At 49.4% G+C, this 14094-nt stretch overlaps 1 protein-coding gene across 1 annotated transcript; it reads left to right on the plus strand.

Moving 5' to 3' along the window:
* Window positions 1-3223: 3223 nt before the first annotated feature.
* LOC111159215 (armadillo repeat containing, X-linked 4) lies at window positions 3224-11949 on the plus strand. The gene is made up of 8 exons (XM_022521659.1): window positions 3224-3279; window positions 3628-4101; window positions 4138-5695; window positions 5846-6271; window positions 6542-7050; window positions 7285-7500; window positions 8158-9246; window positions 9313-11949. The coding sequence occupies exons 2-8, from the start codon at window positions 3772-3774 to the stop codon at window positions 11947-11949; spliced, it is 6765 nt and encodes a 2254-aa protein (XP_022377367.1). The 5' UTR covers window positions 3224-3279; window positions 3628-3771.
* The last annotated feature ends 2145 nt before the right edge of the window (window positions 11950-14094 follow it).

Consider the following 14094-nt stretch of genomic DNA (forward strand, 5'->3'; position numbering starts at 1 on the left):
GTGATGAGACCGATTTGATCCCACGTTTGTGTAACATCCAAATAAAGTCCCTTGAATTGAAAGCAGGTTAATCTGGGAAGTCATCAGTTTTTAGGCACTGGGTTCATCAAGAGTTGGGTCTTCACTCAATCATCCAAGAGTCATCTGTGAGGAAGTTCTCAGACATCTGACAGAAGATCATAGTAAGTTCAGCCAGAACTTCAAAAGGTTGTAAATTGCTTGTGGGGAATTGCCAGCTTTAGAAAATGGAATGTCTTTCCGCAGATCAATTAATAGATCACATTGAAAACGTGCTGGTTTTGTTTAGGAAAATTTTGTACATAAAGTGTCAATAATTACTAGTATGTGTTGAAAACTGAAATCGTTTATAGCAATTAATGAGGCACAAAATAATGTGAAGAAATGAGTCTTTTGTTATTTTTACGACCTAATTTTTAAATGTTGAATGAAAATAACTTGCCGCATTTCCCAATTACAAAAACAATGAATGCGATTTTAAAAGCGGGGGTTGGGGGGGGCGGGAAGAACATTTAAAAAAAGAAAGTTAAGCATCTACTTGCACTCTCTGCTTCCTTTCCCGACACCCCTTCCCTAGCCCATTTTGGTGCAGCGACGTACCCGATGGGGAGTGTTAGTCTTACAGCCTAAGAGGGAAAGAGAGGATTCCTCTAAGCAGAAAAAAGGCCAGAACCAAGGCCAGGGGAGGGTGATATGCAGACCCTCCCCAGTAATCAGAGAAGGGTAAACCCCAAGCGCAAAGAGGTGAGACAACTCACTAGTCGCGCCTCAGATTGGAGAGGACAGAGCTGAGTGACTAGGAGGTGCGCTCTGGGGCTCAGCTCGCAGACTGGTGGAGGGGGAGTTGGGAAGGGCGGAGGTGGGGGACAGGGTCAGGTAGAGCTCCCCACAGGCCGAAGCGGGTGGGGATGGGTGGGCAGAGAGCTCGCTGGTGACGCGGGGCCCTCACGTGACCTGGAGCTGCAGAGCGACGCAGCCTTCGGTGCAGTCGTCACTCGTGTCTGGGTACCGGTTCCCCGCTGTCCTGCGCCTGGCGGGCTGGCACTGGGCCTGAGGAAAACGGAGCAGGTAAGGGCTCCCGGGGCCTGTGCGCTGAGGCCAGGGCGGCAGTGGTCGGCCTACCTCAGTAGCCAGTTCGGTGATGGGGGACAAAGAGGGTTTAAGTTCCAGGAGCCTTCTCTGTGATTCTCCCGAGTCCCCTCCCCCTGCCTCCGTCCGTGCGGGGGAACCTTGGGCTCTGACAGGGCGGATGGCTGGGGAGTGGGGGGCGGGGAAGTGTCTCTAGAGGGAAATGCACAGATTGAGATGTCCCATCCTCTCTGATTCTAATCGCTGACCGCACACGTCCGCCCAGCTTCCTGCTCATTTCAGTGGAAGGGACATGCCACCGTGGCATTTACAGAGAAAATGGTGGGCCTTGGTGACTGGACTGTGGAGTTGGTGGGGGTGGCGTCTGGGAATGCGGGGAGGGATGTTTGATAACCGGGATTCTGAATCCCGAAAGGTGGGTATTGGGATCTGTGTCCGGGGTGCTGGTCCAAGCACTCAGTGCCTTTACTTTCTCCTGTCTGATGGACAGTAGTTCCGTGTGGCACTGTTTGTGGCGAGGCAAGGGAAGAAGGAGAGAAGAAAACTGCACGGGATCTGTGGAGGTTAGTGTGAGCACGCCCTGCCTCTGAACATTTGAAGTTCTTTAGGAATTCTCCTGCACAGGAACTTAGGCGCCACTGTCTGGTTGGGACATGGGCTGGGGCTAACTAGGGGGGACTTTCCCTAAATCACGTTTACTTGCTAAGCTTAGGGTTTTTAACTTAAATTGTATGTTGAAGACCAGTAAAGACAACAAACTTTTACATGGATGCTTTCATTTGCACTTCAGATACTATTAAGAAAGTACAAATTGTATTAAAGAACGTTACTTGTTCTTTGAGATAGCCTTTGCTGGGAGGGATAGCGATTTTGCAGAAGAAAAAGCCTTCTCACCCCTTGTCTCTTCTGCTGGAGACTCCTAGAGATGGGTTTAAGGTGAAGTAGATGGCAGTAGGCTCTGTTTGATTCTAGAGTAGGGGATGGGGGGCTCCATCTCTCTCTCCATTTTCCAGATTCCCCCGCCTGTCTGAGCACCTTGGTGAAGGAACTGATGGATTTTTGGGAGAAACCTTAGAATCCTACAGGTGGTTTTAAAATAATTTGCCCCTGTCTCTTCCCTTTTATTTCTCCTGCCCCCCTTTTACATGCTGCCCCTTTCAGTGCTGGGAAAACCCCAAGTTCTGCTTGCCAGAGAATGTGTCTCTAGATCTAGTAAGGCAGGTGCCGGAACCCCTGTTTTAGATGCTGGGATGTCACAAACACTCAACAGTTACCCTCCCCTTTTTCTCTGTTTGTTCCTAGGTCTTCTCCCATAGACCTACAGTAGGGCTGGAAGCCAGGGAAAGGGGGAAACTGGCCTGGAACCATGAAGGTTTGTGTGAAGGTGGGCAGCACCTGGGGATAACAAGAAGGTGAGCACAGAAGTTGGCTGAGACTTGAGAGGGTCTCAGTATGGTACTTCTGCCTCTCCTACACTCTCCCCCGTGTCCACAGTGTTGCTACATCCCTGCTGATTTCAGGGCAGGAAACAGGAAGCTTATTGGGGTAGGGGTGGGCTGGAGTGTGACTGAGAGAGGACTAGAAAGGAGGGCTTTCAAGATGGGACACAATAGCAAACTGGACATGGGATCTGCCAAGGCAGATACTGGGATCAGGGATCAGGGTGCTTGTGTGTTCTGTGAGGACTTGGTGTCTATTACCCCCCGTTTGTTTGCTTGTCCATAGATCTTCCTGCAGGTCTGCTGTAGGGCTTGAGATTACTGGAAGCAAAGAAACAAGGAGGAAATTACCCCTGATCAGTATAGACTGGTAAGAGGATGGGAACTGCCTGGGTAGACCTCTACAGTGGGCTGGTGGAGATCAGCGTGCATCCAGTGTGGTCAATGTCCAGTCTGGAGGATCCTTTGCCTCTCCCTTTCCCACCATCCTTGTCATACTCTTGCCTGTATTTTGGTACAGAGAGTGGGGTGAACTGAGAGAGATAGAAAGGTAGTTTGATAATATGCCTGTCACATCAAGAACAAAATCTCCAGTACCATCTGTCCCTCCGTCTGTCTGTCTGTCTGTCTGTCTGTCTCTAGGTCCACAGATCTCATGATTTAATAGATCTACTTTAGGGTATATCACCAATCAAGAGAAGGAAAGAGGAGGGAACTGCCTTGATCATTACAGGTTGGTATGAGGATGGGGACCTTCGGGAATGGTGATGAGAATAGGTCCAGTAAAAATCAAGGTCTGAGGGCTTCTCAGTTTCTCCCATTCATAGTTCCTCCCCCACCATCTTTTCCATTTTTCATTTGGTGTAAGAAAATGTGTGTGGATGTACCTTAGGGGAAAGTTGTTGGGCACTAAGGAAAATGGGAGGGGAGAAAATAAAAAGGATGGAGAGAGAGTTGGCTCATCATCCTCTTCTCACACCATGCACATCATTTCTACACGTTCCTGTCCTTCTGTGTATCTATCTGTATGAGGCACAAAGTAGAAGAGAAATTTTAGTCCATTTCCTTCCTCCACTTCTAGGTCCACCTCCAGTGGCAGCTGTAGTGGCCTTTAAGTGGCTGAAGACCAGCGCCCTCACAGGCCTACACCCAGACCTACTACCCTCTTTCCCCATCCTGATTGAGCCCCCTGTGCCTTGTTCGTGACTTTACTAGGGGTGATTACATGGGCCGCGTTCAGGAAGTGTCCTGGGTGACTGCAGGACTGGTGGTTTGGGCAGGTACCTGCTACTACCTTTACAGATTAACCAAAGGAAGAGTCCAGAGTGTGAGGACACTTGCCAAAAATGGGTCCAGGGTCAAGATGGGGACTGTGGTTGGGGTACAGAACCAGACCCTGGCCACAGGTGAAGCCATGGGTGGGACAGAGACTGAGACTAGACCCAAGGCCACATCTGGAGCAGAAGCTGAAACAGGAGGGAGGGCTGGGGCTGAAGTAGAGATTACCACCACTGCTAAAGCTAGACCCAAAGCCAGCTCTCAGGCCATGACAATGGCTGAGGCAGAGGCAGAGGCAGAGGCAGAGGCAGAGGCAGAGGCAGAGGCAGAGATACAATCTGAGGCCAAAACAGTGGCCAGAAAAGTGGGCATGACAGAGGTAGTGACTTTGACTGAAGCCCAGGTCAAAGCTGGGGAAGTAGCTATGAAAGAAGCCGTGACCCAAACTGACTCTGAGGCTGGGAGAGTAGTCAGGAGACAGGTTGTGACCCAGACCAAGGCTAAAGTTTGGCCACTGGCTGCCAGGGCAGAGACCAAGAAAGAAGTAATGACCCAGACCAAAGTGGAAGCTCGTATACTGGCTGAAAAAGAGACGAACAGAGTGACAGTGACCCAGAGTGAGGCCTTAGGAGTGACCAGGGAGGTGGCCAAGATGGGTGCCATAAGTAAGACTGGAATTGTGGCTGAGACCAAGGCAAGAGCCCCGGAAGAGACTGTGAGTGTGGCCAAGAATCAGTCTGAGGCCAGGCCTGGTAACACAGTTGATGCTAAGGGAAATCTTAATGCCTCATCCAGGGCAGAAGTTGAAGCGGACATGAGGTTCTGCACACCATCTCAGGCTGTAACCAAGAGCCAGGTCATCAACGTGCCTGGTGCTGGGGTTGAGGTCAAGGGGAAACACAAAACAGTGTCTCGGGCAGAGTCTAGGGCAGACACGAGGGCTTCTGTCCAGCCTCAGATTATAGCCAAGACCCAGGCTGAAGCTATGCTTGGGGCAAAGGTTGATGCTGGGGCTAATACCAATGCCCTGTGTAAGGCAGGGGCAGGGGCAGATATGAGAGTTCCTATGCAACCTCAGACTGTGGCCAAGAAACAGATCGAGACAGTGTTTGGTGCCAGGGTTGATGACAGGGGAAATACTGATGTCACATCTAAGGCAATGGCTGGAGCTGACATGAGGGCTGCTGCTCACCCTCAAGCTATAGCCAGTGCTCAGGCTGAGGCTACGCTGGACACCAGGCTTAAAGGTAGAGGCAACTCCAGTGCTCTGTCTAAAACAGGGGCCAGGGCAAACCCGAGGGCCAGTTCCCAGGCTGAGGCCTTGCCTGATGCCAGGGTTAAGACCAGAGACAATCCCAATGCCATGTCTAAGATGGGGGCTGGGACAGACATGGAGCTCTATACACAGCCTCAGCCTGGGGCCAATGTCCAGGCTGATGCCTTGCCTGATGGCAGGATTAAGGCTAAAGGCAATGCCAACACCATGTCTAAGGAAGCGGCTGGGACAGACACAAAGGCACAGTCTCAGGCTTCCACCAAGAGCCAGGTTGAGACCTTACCTGGTACTAGAGGTAAGACAAGGGGAAAAGGCAAAAGCAAGCGTAAAGCAGGAGTCGGGATAGAAATGAAAACCAGCGTGCAGCCTCAGGTTGGGCCCAAGACCCACGCTGATGCTTTACCCGATTCCAGGGTTGATGGCAGGGGTGATCCTAATGCTATTTCTAGGTCAGGGGCTAAGGCAGAACTGAGGGCCTGTGGGCAGCCTCAGACTATGGCCAGTTCCCAGGGTGAGGCCTTGCCTGATGCCAAGAATAAGGTCAGGGGCAATTCCAATACTATATCTAAGTCAGGAGCTGGACCAGATACAATGGGCTCTGCCCAGAATCATGCTGTGGCCACTTTCCAGGATGAAATGTCACCTAAAACTAAGGATAAAGTCAAGGGCAATCCCAATGCTATGTCTGAGGTAGGGCCTGGGCCAGATTCAATATGTTCTGTCCAGCCTGAAACAGATACAGCAGGCTCTGCTCAGCCCCAGACTAAGGCCAGTTCGAAGGGTGAGGCCTTGTCTGGACCTAAGAATAAGGTCAGGGGCAATCCCAATGCTGTGTCTAAGGCAGGGACTGGGCCAGATACATTGGCCTCTGGACAGCTCCAGGCTGTGGCCAGTCCTCAGGGTGAAGCCTTGTCTGGTAATAAGAACAAAGTCAGGGGCAATCCCAATGTTGTGTCTAAGGCAGGGACTGAGTCAGATACGATGTGTTCTGCCCAGGATGAAACAGATACAACAGGCTCTGCCCAACCCCAGGCTGTGGCCAGTTCCCACGGTGAAGCCTTGCCTGGTACTAAGAACAAGGTCAGAGGCACATCCAATGCCATCTCTAAGACAGGGGCTGGGCCAGATACATTGCGCTCTACCCAGCTCCAGGCTATGGCCAATGCCCAGGGTGAAGCCTTGCGTGGTACCAAGAATAAGATCAGAGACAAATCCAATTCTTTGTCTAAGGCAGGGGCTGGGCCAGATACAGTTGGCTCTGCCCAACTCCAGGCTGTGGCCAATGCCCAGGGTGAAGTCTTGTCTGGTACTAAGAATAAGGTCAGGGGCAATCCCAGTGCTGTGTCTAAGGCAGAGGCCAGGGCAGATGCAATGGGCACTGACCAGCCTCAAACAGATACAACAGGGTCTGCCCAGACCCTGGATATGGCCAATTCCCAAGGGGAATCCTTGCCTAGCATCAAGAATAAAGTTAAGGGTAAATCCAGTGCTGTGTCTAAAACAGGGGCTGGACTAGATACAGTGAACTCTGTCCAGCCTCAGGCTGTGGCCAGTTCTCAAGGTGAAGTCCTGCCTGGGACTAAGAGCAAGGTCAAGGGAAATTCCAGTGCTGTGTCTAAGATAGGGGCTGGGCCAGCTACAGTGGGATCTGCCCAGCTCCAGGCTGTGGCAAATGCCCAGGGTGAGGCCTTGCCTGGTGTCAAGAAAAAGGTCAAGGGCAACCCCAGTGCTTTGTCTAAAGCAGGAACTGGGCCAGATTTAGCAGGTTCTGCCCAACCTCAGGTTGTGGCCAATTCCCAGGGTGAAGTCTTGCCTGGGGCTAAGAACAAGGTCAGGGGAAATTCCAATGTTGCGTCTAAGACGGGGGCTGGGCCAAGTACAGTGGGCTCTGCCCAGCTCCAGGCTGTGGCCACTTCCCAGTGTGAAGCCTTGCCTGGTGTGAAGAATCAGGTCAGCAGCAATCCTAATGCTGTGTTTAGGGTAGAGGGCAGAGCAGATACAACAAGCTTTGCCAAGCTTCAGGATGAGTCCAAGGGTGAAGCCTTGCCTGGTGCCAGAAGTAAGGTTCGATGTAATCTTAGTGCTTTGTCTAAAGCAGATACTGGGCCAGATACGGTGGGCTCTGCGCAGCCGCAAGCTGTGACCAGTTCTCAGGGTGAAGACTCATCTGGTACTAAGAATAAGGTCAAGGGCAATCCCAGTGCCGTGTGTAAGGGAGAGACCAGGGCAGATGCAGTGGGCTCTGCCGAGCTCCAAGTTGTGACCAGTTCCCAGGGTGAAGCCTTGTTTGGTAATAAGAGTAAGGTCAGGGGCAATTCCAAAGTTCTGTCTAAGGCAGAGGCCAGGGCAGATGTGACGGGCTCTGCTTGGCCTCAGGCTGTGGCCACTTCCCAGGATGAAGTTTTTTCTGGTACTAAGAATGTCAGCGGCAATCCCAATGCTGTGTCGAAGGCAGAGGTTGGGGCAGATACAGTGGGCCCTGCCTGGCCTCAAACAGATACAATAGGCTCCCCCCAACCCCTGGCTGTGGCCAATTCCCAGGGTGAAGTCTTAACTGTCACTAAGAATAAGGTCTGGGGCACTCTCAGTGCTGCATCTAAAGCAGGGATTGGGCCAGATACAGTGGGTTTTGCCCAGCCCCAGGCTGTGGCCAGTTCCCAGAGTGAAGCCTTGCCTAGTGTCAAGAATAAGGTCAGAAGCAATCCCAATGCTGTGTCTAAGGTAGAGGCCAGAGCAGATACAACAAGTTTTGCCCAGCCTCATGCTGTGTCTAATTCCCAAGGTGAAACCTTGTCTGCTGCCAGGAGTAAGGTCCAGGGCAATCCCAGTGCTACGTCTAAGGCGGGTACTGGGCCAGATATAATGTGTTCAGCTCAGCCTCAAACAGATATAACAGGCACTGCCCAACCCCAGGCCATGTCTAATTCCCAATGTGAAAACTTGCTTGGTGCCAGAAATAAGGTCAGGGACAATCTCAATGTGGTATTAAAGGCAAGGGATAGGCAAGATACAGTAGGCTCTCTTTCACCCCAGGCCGTGGCCATTTCTCAGGGTGAGGCCCTCCTTGGCGCCAGAAGTAAGGTCAGGGGAAATACCAATGCTGAGTCTAGGGTAGAGGCTGGGGCACATATGATGGGCTCTGGCCAGCCTCAGTCTGCAGCCCATTTCCAGAGTAAGATCTTGCCTGAGACAAAGGACAAGGCTATACCCAAGTCTGAGGCAGAAGCCACAGGAGATGAGGGTTATGCAAAACCCAAGTCTGAGGCCATGCTCACTTCTGAGAGTGGGAGTGGGACAGGTACTCAGGCCTGCAGTAAGACTCGGCCTAGGGTCCATGACTATTACTGGAATGGGATTGGTATTGAGGATTGGATTGCTTCTGAGCGATGGATCAAATTTAGGTTTCAGGCCAGGGATGGATACTGGGAGAATAGCATGTCCTGGGCTGATGATGAGAACGAAGCCAGTATTGAGTCCTGGAGTGGAGCTAGTCATAAGTCTGATATTAGGTCCTGGGCTGGAGCTAAGGCTGAGAATGAAGTTGGTTTTCCATCCTGGGCTGCAGCTGGGGACCAGGCCTGTGGGGGGCTCTGGGGTGGGAGTCAGGCCAGTGGGGGTTCTTTGTCAGAGGCTGGGGACATGGCCATTGGAGCATCCTGGATTGGGGCTGAGAACCAGGCCAGTGGGGGTTCTTGGGCTAGCACTGGGAACCAGGCTATTGGGGAGCCCTGGGCTGGAGGTCGGGCCAGTAGGGTGTCCTGGGCTGGGGAAGATGCCATTGGAGGGTCCTGGACTGGAGCTGAGGAACAGGCCAGTGGAAGGTCCCAGGATGGTGCTGGAATTCAAGCTAATGGAGGGTCCTGGGCTGAAGCTAAAGCTGGGAATGTGGCTAGTATTGGGTATTGGCCTGGGGATATGGACCAGGCTAGTGTAGGGTACTGGGTTGGGACTGGTGGTCTGTCTGGTGGATCCGAGCCTAGATTTGAGGATCAGGCCAGTGAAAATGTGACCTGGGCTGACACTGCAGACCAACCTAGTGGAGGCTCCAGGCTGAGACCTATGGACCAGTCGGGTGGTGAGTCCTGGGTTAAGGCTGGGGAACAGGCCAGCAAAGGTTTTAAACCAGGGTTTGTGGACCAGTCTAGTGTTGGGTCCTGGACTGGCATTGGGAATCAGGCCAGTGGAGGATTCTTGGTTGGGACTATGGAGCAGGCCAGTGACGACGGGTCCTGGGCTGGGACTAGTGATCAGTCTGGTGGTGAGTCCAAGCCAAGATTTGAGGATCTGGCAAATGTAGAAGCGTCTTTGGCTAAGGTTGGTGGCCAGGCTGATGGAGGGCCTAGGTTGGGGCCTGAGGACCAGTCCAGTGGAAGGTCCTGGGGTGACTCTGGGGTCCAAGCCAGTGGAGGGTTCTTGGTTGGGGCCATGGACCAGGCCAATGGAGGGACCTGGGCTGTACCTGGGGATCAGGCTGGTGGTGGGACAAAACCTAGATTTGAAGAGCAGGCAAGTGGAAGAGGGTCTTGGGCTGACAATGGGGGTCAGGCTGGTGGAGGGTCTGGGCTGAGTCCCAGGGACCAGTCCATTGCAGATTCCTGGGCTGGCACTGGGGACCAGGCCAGTAAAGAATGTAGATCAGGGCCCGAGGACCAGTCCAGTGGATGGTTCTGTGCTTGCAGTGAGAGTCAATCTAATGCAAGTGGGTCCTGGGGTGGGTCTGGTGGCCAGGCTATTGGAGGATCTAGACTAGGGCCCATGGTCCCATCCAGTGGTGGGTCCTGGGCTGATACTGGAAGTTGGGTCAGTGGAAGGTCTTGGGGAGGGACTGGAGATCAAGCTAGAAGCTGTCCCAAACCTGGATTTGAGGATCAAGCCAGTAAAGGAAGGTTCTGGTCTGGTGTTGAAGACCAGGCTGTTGGAGGGTCTAATCCAGGGCTTGCAAACCAGTCTAGTGGTGGGTCCTGGACTGGCACTGGGAGTCAGGTCAGTGGAAGGCCTTGGGCTGGGGCTGGGATTCAGGCCGATAGCTGTCCCAAACCTGGATTTGAGGACCCAGCAGGTAGAGAAGGCTCCCAGGCTGGCATTGGGGACCAGGCTAGTGGAAAATTGTGGGCTGGGTCTAGGCCTCATAATGAAGCCTGTAAAAGATCTAGGCTGGGGCTTGAGGACCAGGCAAGTGGAGGGACCTGGGCTAGGGCTGGTGACCAGGCCAGTGGAAGACCCCAGATCAGTGCTGAGATGGAGGCCAACGAAAGATCCTGGTTTAGGACAGGGGGTGAGACTAGTACAGGGTCTTGCTTCAGGAGAGGGGAAGAGGCTGGTATTGTATCCAAACCTGGAGATAAAAATGAAGCCAATATTGAATCCCGATCAGGGGCTAAAGAAGAGGTCATCCTTAGTTCCAGATTTGGGGCTGAGGATAAGGCCAGTATTGGGTCCTGGATCAGCTCTGAAGAGGCAGCCTGTATGGATTCCTTTGTGGGGGCTGAGGCTGGGGCTGAGGCAGAGGTCAGGAAGGAGTCTTGGCTCTGGGATGGAGATGCAGCCACTACGGGCTCTAGGCTTGGGGCTGAGGAAGAGGCTTGCATGGAGTCGTGGATTTTGGCTGAGGATGTAGATGAGGATGAGCTAAGTAGAGCGTCTAGCCCTGATATTGAGGAAATCAGTTTAAGGTCCTTGTTTTGGGCTGACAGTGAGAGGAGTAATGAGTTCAGACCCAAGAGGGAGAGAAATGTCAATTTTGAGTGTGGAGCTGGAGATAAGGCCAATGCCAAGGGTAAGCTTGAGGCACCAACTGCTGGTGGAGTTGATGAAAGGTCTTGGTTCTGGGATGGTAATGAAAACAGAAGTGAGGACAAATCTGCACCTAAGACTAAAGCCAAAAAGTCAGCTGAGTCAAGAGGCACATATCCATCCATGGTCCCTGGTGCAGGAATGGGGTCATGGGCAGGAGCCATGATCTGGACAGAAATGGAATTTCCATACCAAAATAAGTCCTGCTTTCCACCTGAGGATGAGCTCAGAAAGCAGATCAGGTATGAGGAGAAAACTCAGCCCTGGACCTGTCGCTGTAAACGCGAAGCAAATATGGATCCACGAGAACTTGAAAAACTCATTTGCATGATTGAAATGACTGAAGATCCTTCTATTCATGAAATAGCTAATAATGCTCTTTATAACAGTCCTGAATATCCCTTTTCCCATGAAGTCATTCGTAATGCAGGTAGAATCTCAATTATTGAAAGTTTGCTCAATAATCCCTATCCCAGTGTTAGGCAGAAGGCTTTAAATGCACTGAATAACATCTCAGTGGCTGCTGAAAATCATAGGAAGGTGAAAACATACTTAAACCAAGTTTGTGAAGACACAGTCACCTATCCCTTGAATTCAAATGTACAGCTGGCTGGACTAAGACTGATAAAGCATTTGACTATTATTAGTGAATATCAGCATATGGTTACAAATTATATTTCAGAATTTCTTCGTTTGTTAACTGTGGGAAGTGGAGAAACGAAAGACCATATTTTGGGAATGCTTTTGAATTTCTCTAAAAATCCATCTATGACAAAAGACTTACTCATTGCCAATGCACCAACATCACTGATTAATATCTTTAGCAAGAAAGAGACAAAAGAGAATATTCTTAATGCTCTTTCACTATTTGAAAATATAAATTATCATTTTAAAAGAAGGGCAAAAGTATTTACCCAGGACAAGTTCAGTAAAAATTCCCTTTACTTCATATTCCAACGACCTAAAGCTTGTGCCAAGAAGCTCCGAGTCTTAGCAGCAGAGTACAGTGACCCTGAGGTGAAAGAAAGAGTTGAGCTATTATTAAGTAAACTCTGATTAATTGTATGTTCCCAAACAAATCTGAGTAATATTTTGGTTTTGCAGTCTGGAAGTAATGCACATTATAAATTGCATTACAACTTTGAAACTGATGTTACTTGTGATGGTCTGTAGCTGGATCACTTTATGGACATGAAATGTACTGAAAATACATGTGTTGACTATTACCTTGTCTGGATTGAGATATTTTTAGTATGCTTCATGAGCAGAAACTGACCTGATTCTTCATGAGTAAGGTAATTTTTGGTCCTTTGTGTGGACTTGTGTTTCTACATTTGAGACTATTTTTATGTTATCAATAAAGTTGTGTGTTTTAAGCAGAAAAAAAGAGACACATCTTTGTCCTTGAGTTTATGATCTATTTGGAAAGGCAAGATGTATGGAAACAAAAACAAACTAACAAAACTGCAAGCCTCTGTCCAAATCCTTCCTGTCGGTGCAGAAATGTCTTCAGGCAGCAGTACTCAGGCAAAGTTGTGCAGAGGAGAGGGATGTTTAAATAAGCTGGGCTTGAAGGATAGGATAAAAATGGGGCGGGAGAGCATTGGAGGAGGGTGGAGTGGTGGGAAGAAAGTCATGGAGGTGGGAATCCCAATCCAGAGAGGAGGCTGGCCTGCCTGAAGTTCCAAGTGCAGGGAGAGGAATGACGGGAAATGTAATCCATCAGTCTGGGAGAACCCCTTCATGCAGGATCCCTGATTGCTAAACCTGGGTATTTGAATGTTACTCCTTCCACCCCTGGGAGGCCCCAAAGCCTTCTGTGCCCAGAGGAATGAAAACGAAAGGAAAAGGATGTAGCTGATTTGTGTGCAGGTTGGGTCAGATTTGGGATGGGGAAAGGAGTGGCCACTGGAGATTGGAACACCAGTTAGGAAGTCACTGCCATGGTCCAGGCATGAGATGATAGAAGTGTGAGACTTCACTACTGGCCACAGGAATGGCAAGGGGAGGAAGGAAGTGAGAGACTCTGAACAAAGAAGTGATGGAACATATCTTGAGGGCATACAGAGAGGAACAATTTTATTTTAGGGTCCTGGTAGCACTTCATTGGAAAACACTCTCTTTCTTGGCCAAATCTGGTGTCTATGTCAGTAAATACATTAGTTATTTTTTGAAATAATAAGAAAGTATAATAGAAGAAAGAACAATATTTAGTGCTTCTATCAGGTTTCATTTAGAAGGTTGACTAAGGCAGGGCCTTTATGGGATCATTGAGAGTGGTATTGGCATCAATACTGTAGAAGAACCACCTCTCTCCCACCCTAGAGTGTGGTGAGGGTGTGGTGGGAGGGGCGCTCTCAAACTGGGCTGGTAGGAGCATACATCCGTACAAGGTCCATTTGGGTACATGTTTCAGAAGTCTTTAAGATGTGTGTGCTCTTTGAGCCAGTAATCCCACTTGTAGAAATTTATCTATAGAAAATGATCAAATAATTGGATTGTACAAAGCTGTGCGTCTTCATAGTGTTTGAAGAGTGAAAACATGTGAATGACCCAAGGGCCTCAAAATAGGCACTTGGCTAGACAAATTAGGGTGTGTCTACACATTGAAACATTTTGTAGCAATTGAAAATGGTGATAGGCATCTACATTTATTTACTTGGAAACAAATTAGCATATAATCTTAAGTGGGGGAAAATAGGCTACAAGAGAACATGCTGTACGTTTTATAAAGAAAAAGTATATATATTCAACTATCTCATATATAAGCTTTGGTGTATACTCTGAGAATGTTAGTAGTGTCCTATGGGTGTTAGGTTAATGGGTAATTTTACCTGTTTTTTACTCACTTGTATTTTCTGATTTTTATACAATACACAACAGGAGTTTTTGCATAATTTACCAAGAGGAAGTGGATGGATTTGGGCTAAGCAGACCTGTCAGTAGCATTTCAGGGAACCAGAGCAAAAGTATAAATAAATAGAGGCTCACATACTGGTGTCTAGCTATTTGGAAGGCATAAATTAAAATTTTAGTAAATAAATAAATATTTAAATAAAATTGTAAATATACATGTATATGTTTGACAATTTAAATCCTATCCACCATTTTATTTATTTATTTATTTATTTTTATTGGTGGGTTCAGAAGTCATTTCTTTTTTTTTCTTTTTTATAAACATATATTTTTATCCCCAGGGGT

Source organism: Enhydra lutris, unplaced genomic scaffold (genome assembly GCF_002288905.1).
Source record: "Enhydra lutris kenyoni isolate GAN:26980312 unplaced genomic scaffold, ASM228890v2 scaffoldscaffold67, whole genome shotgun sequence".
In the NCBI taxonomy this organism is placed as follows: domain Eukaryota; kingdom Metazoa; phylum Chordata; class Mammalia; order Carnivora; family Mustelidae; genus Enhydra; species Enhydra lutris.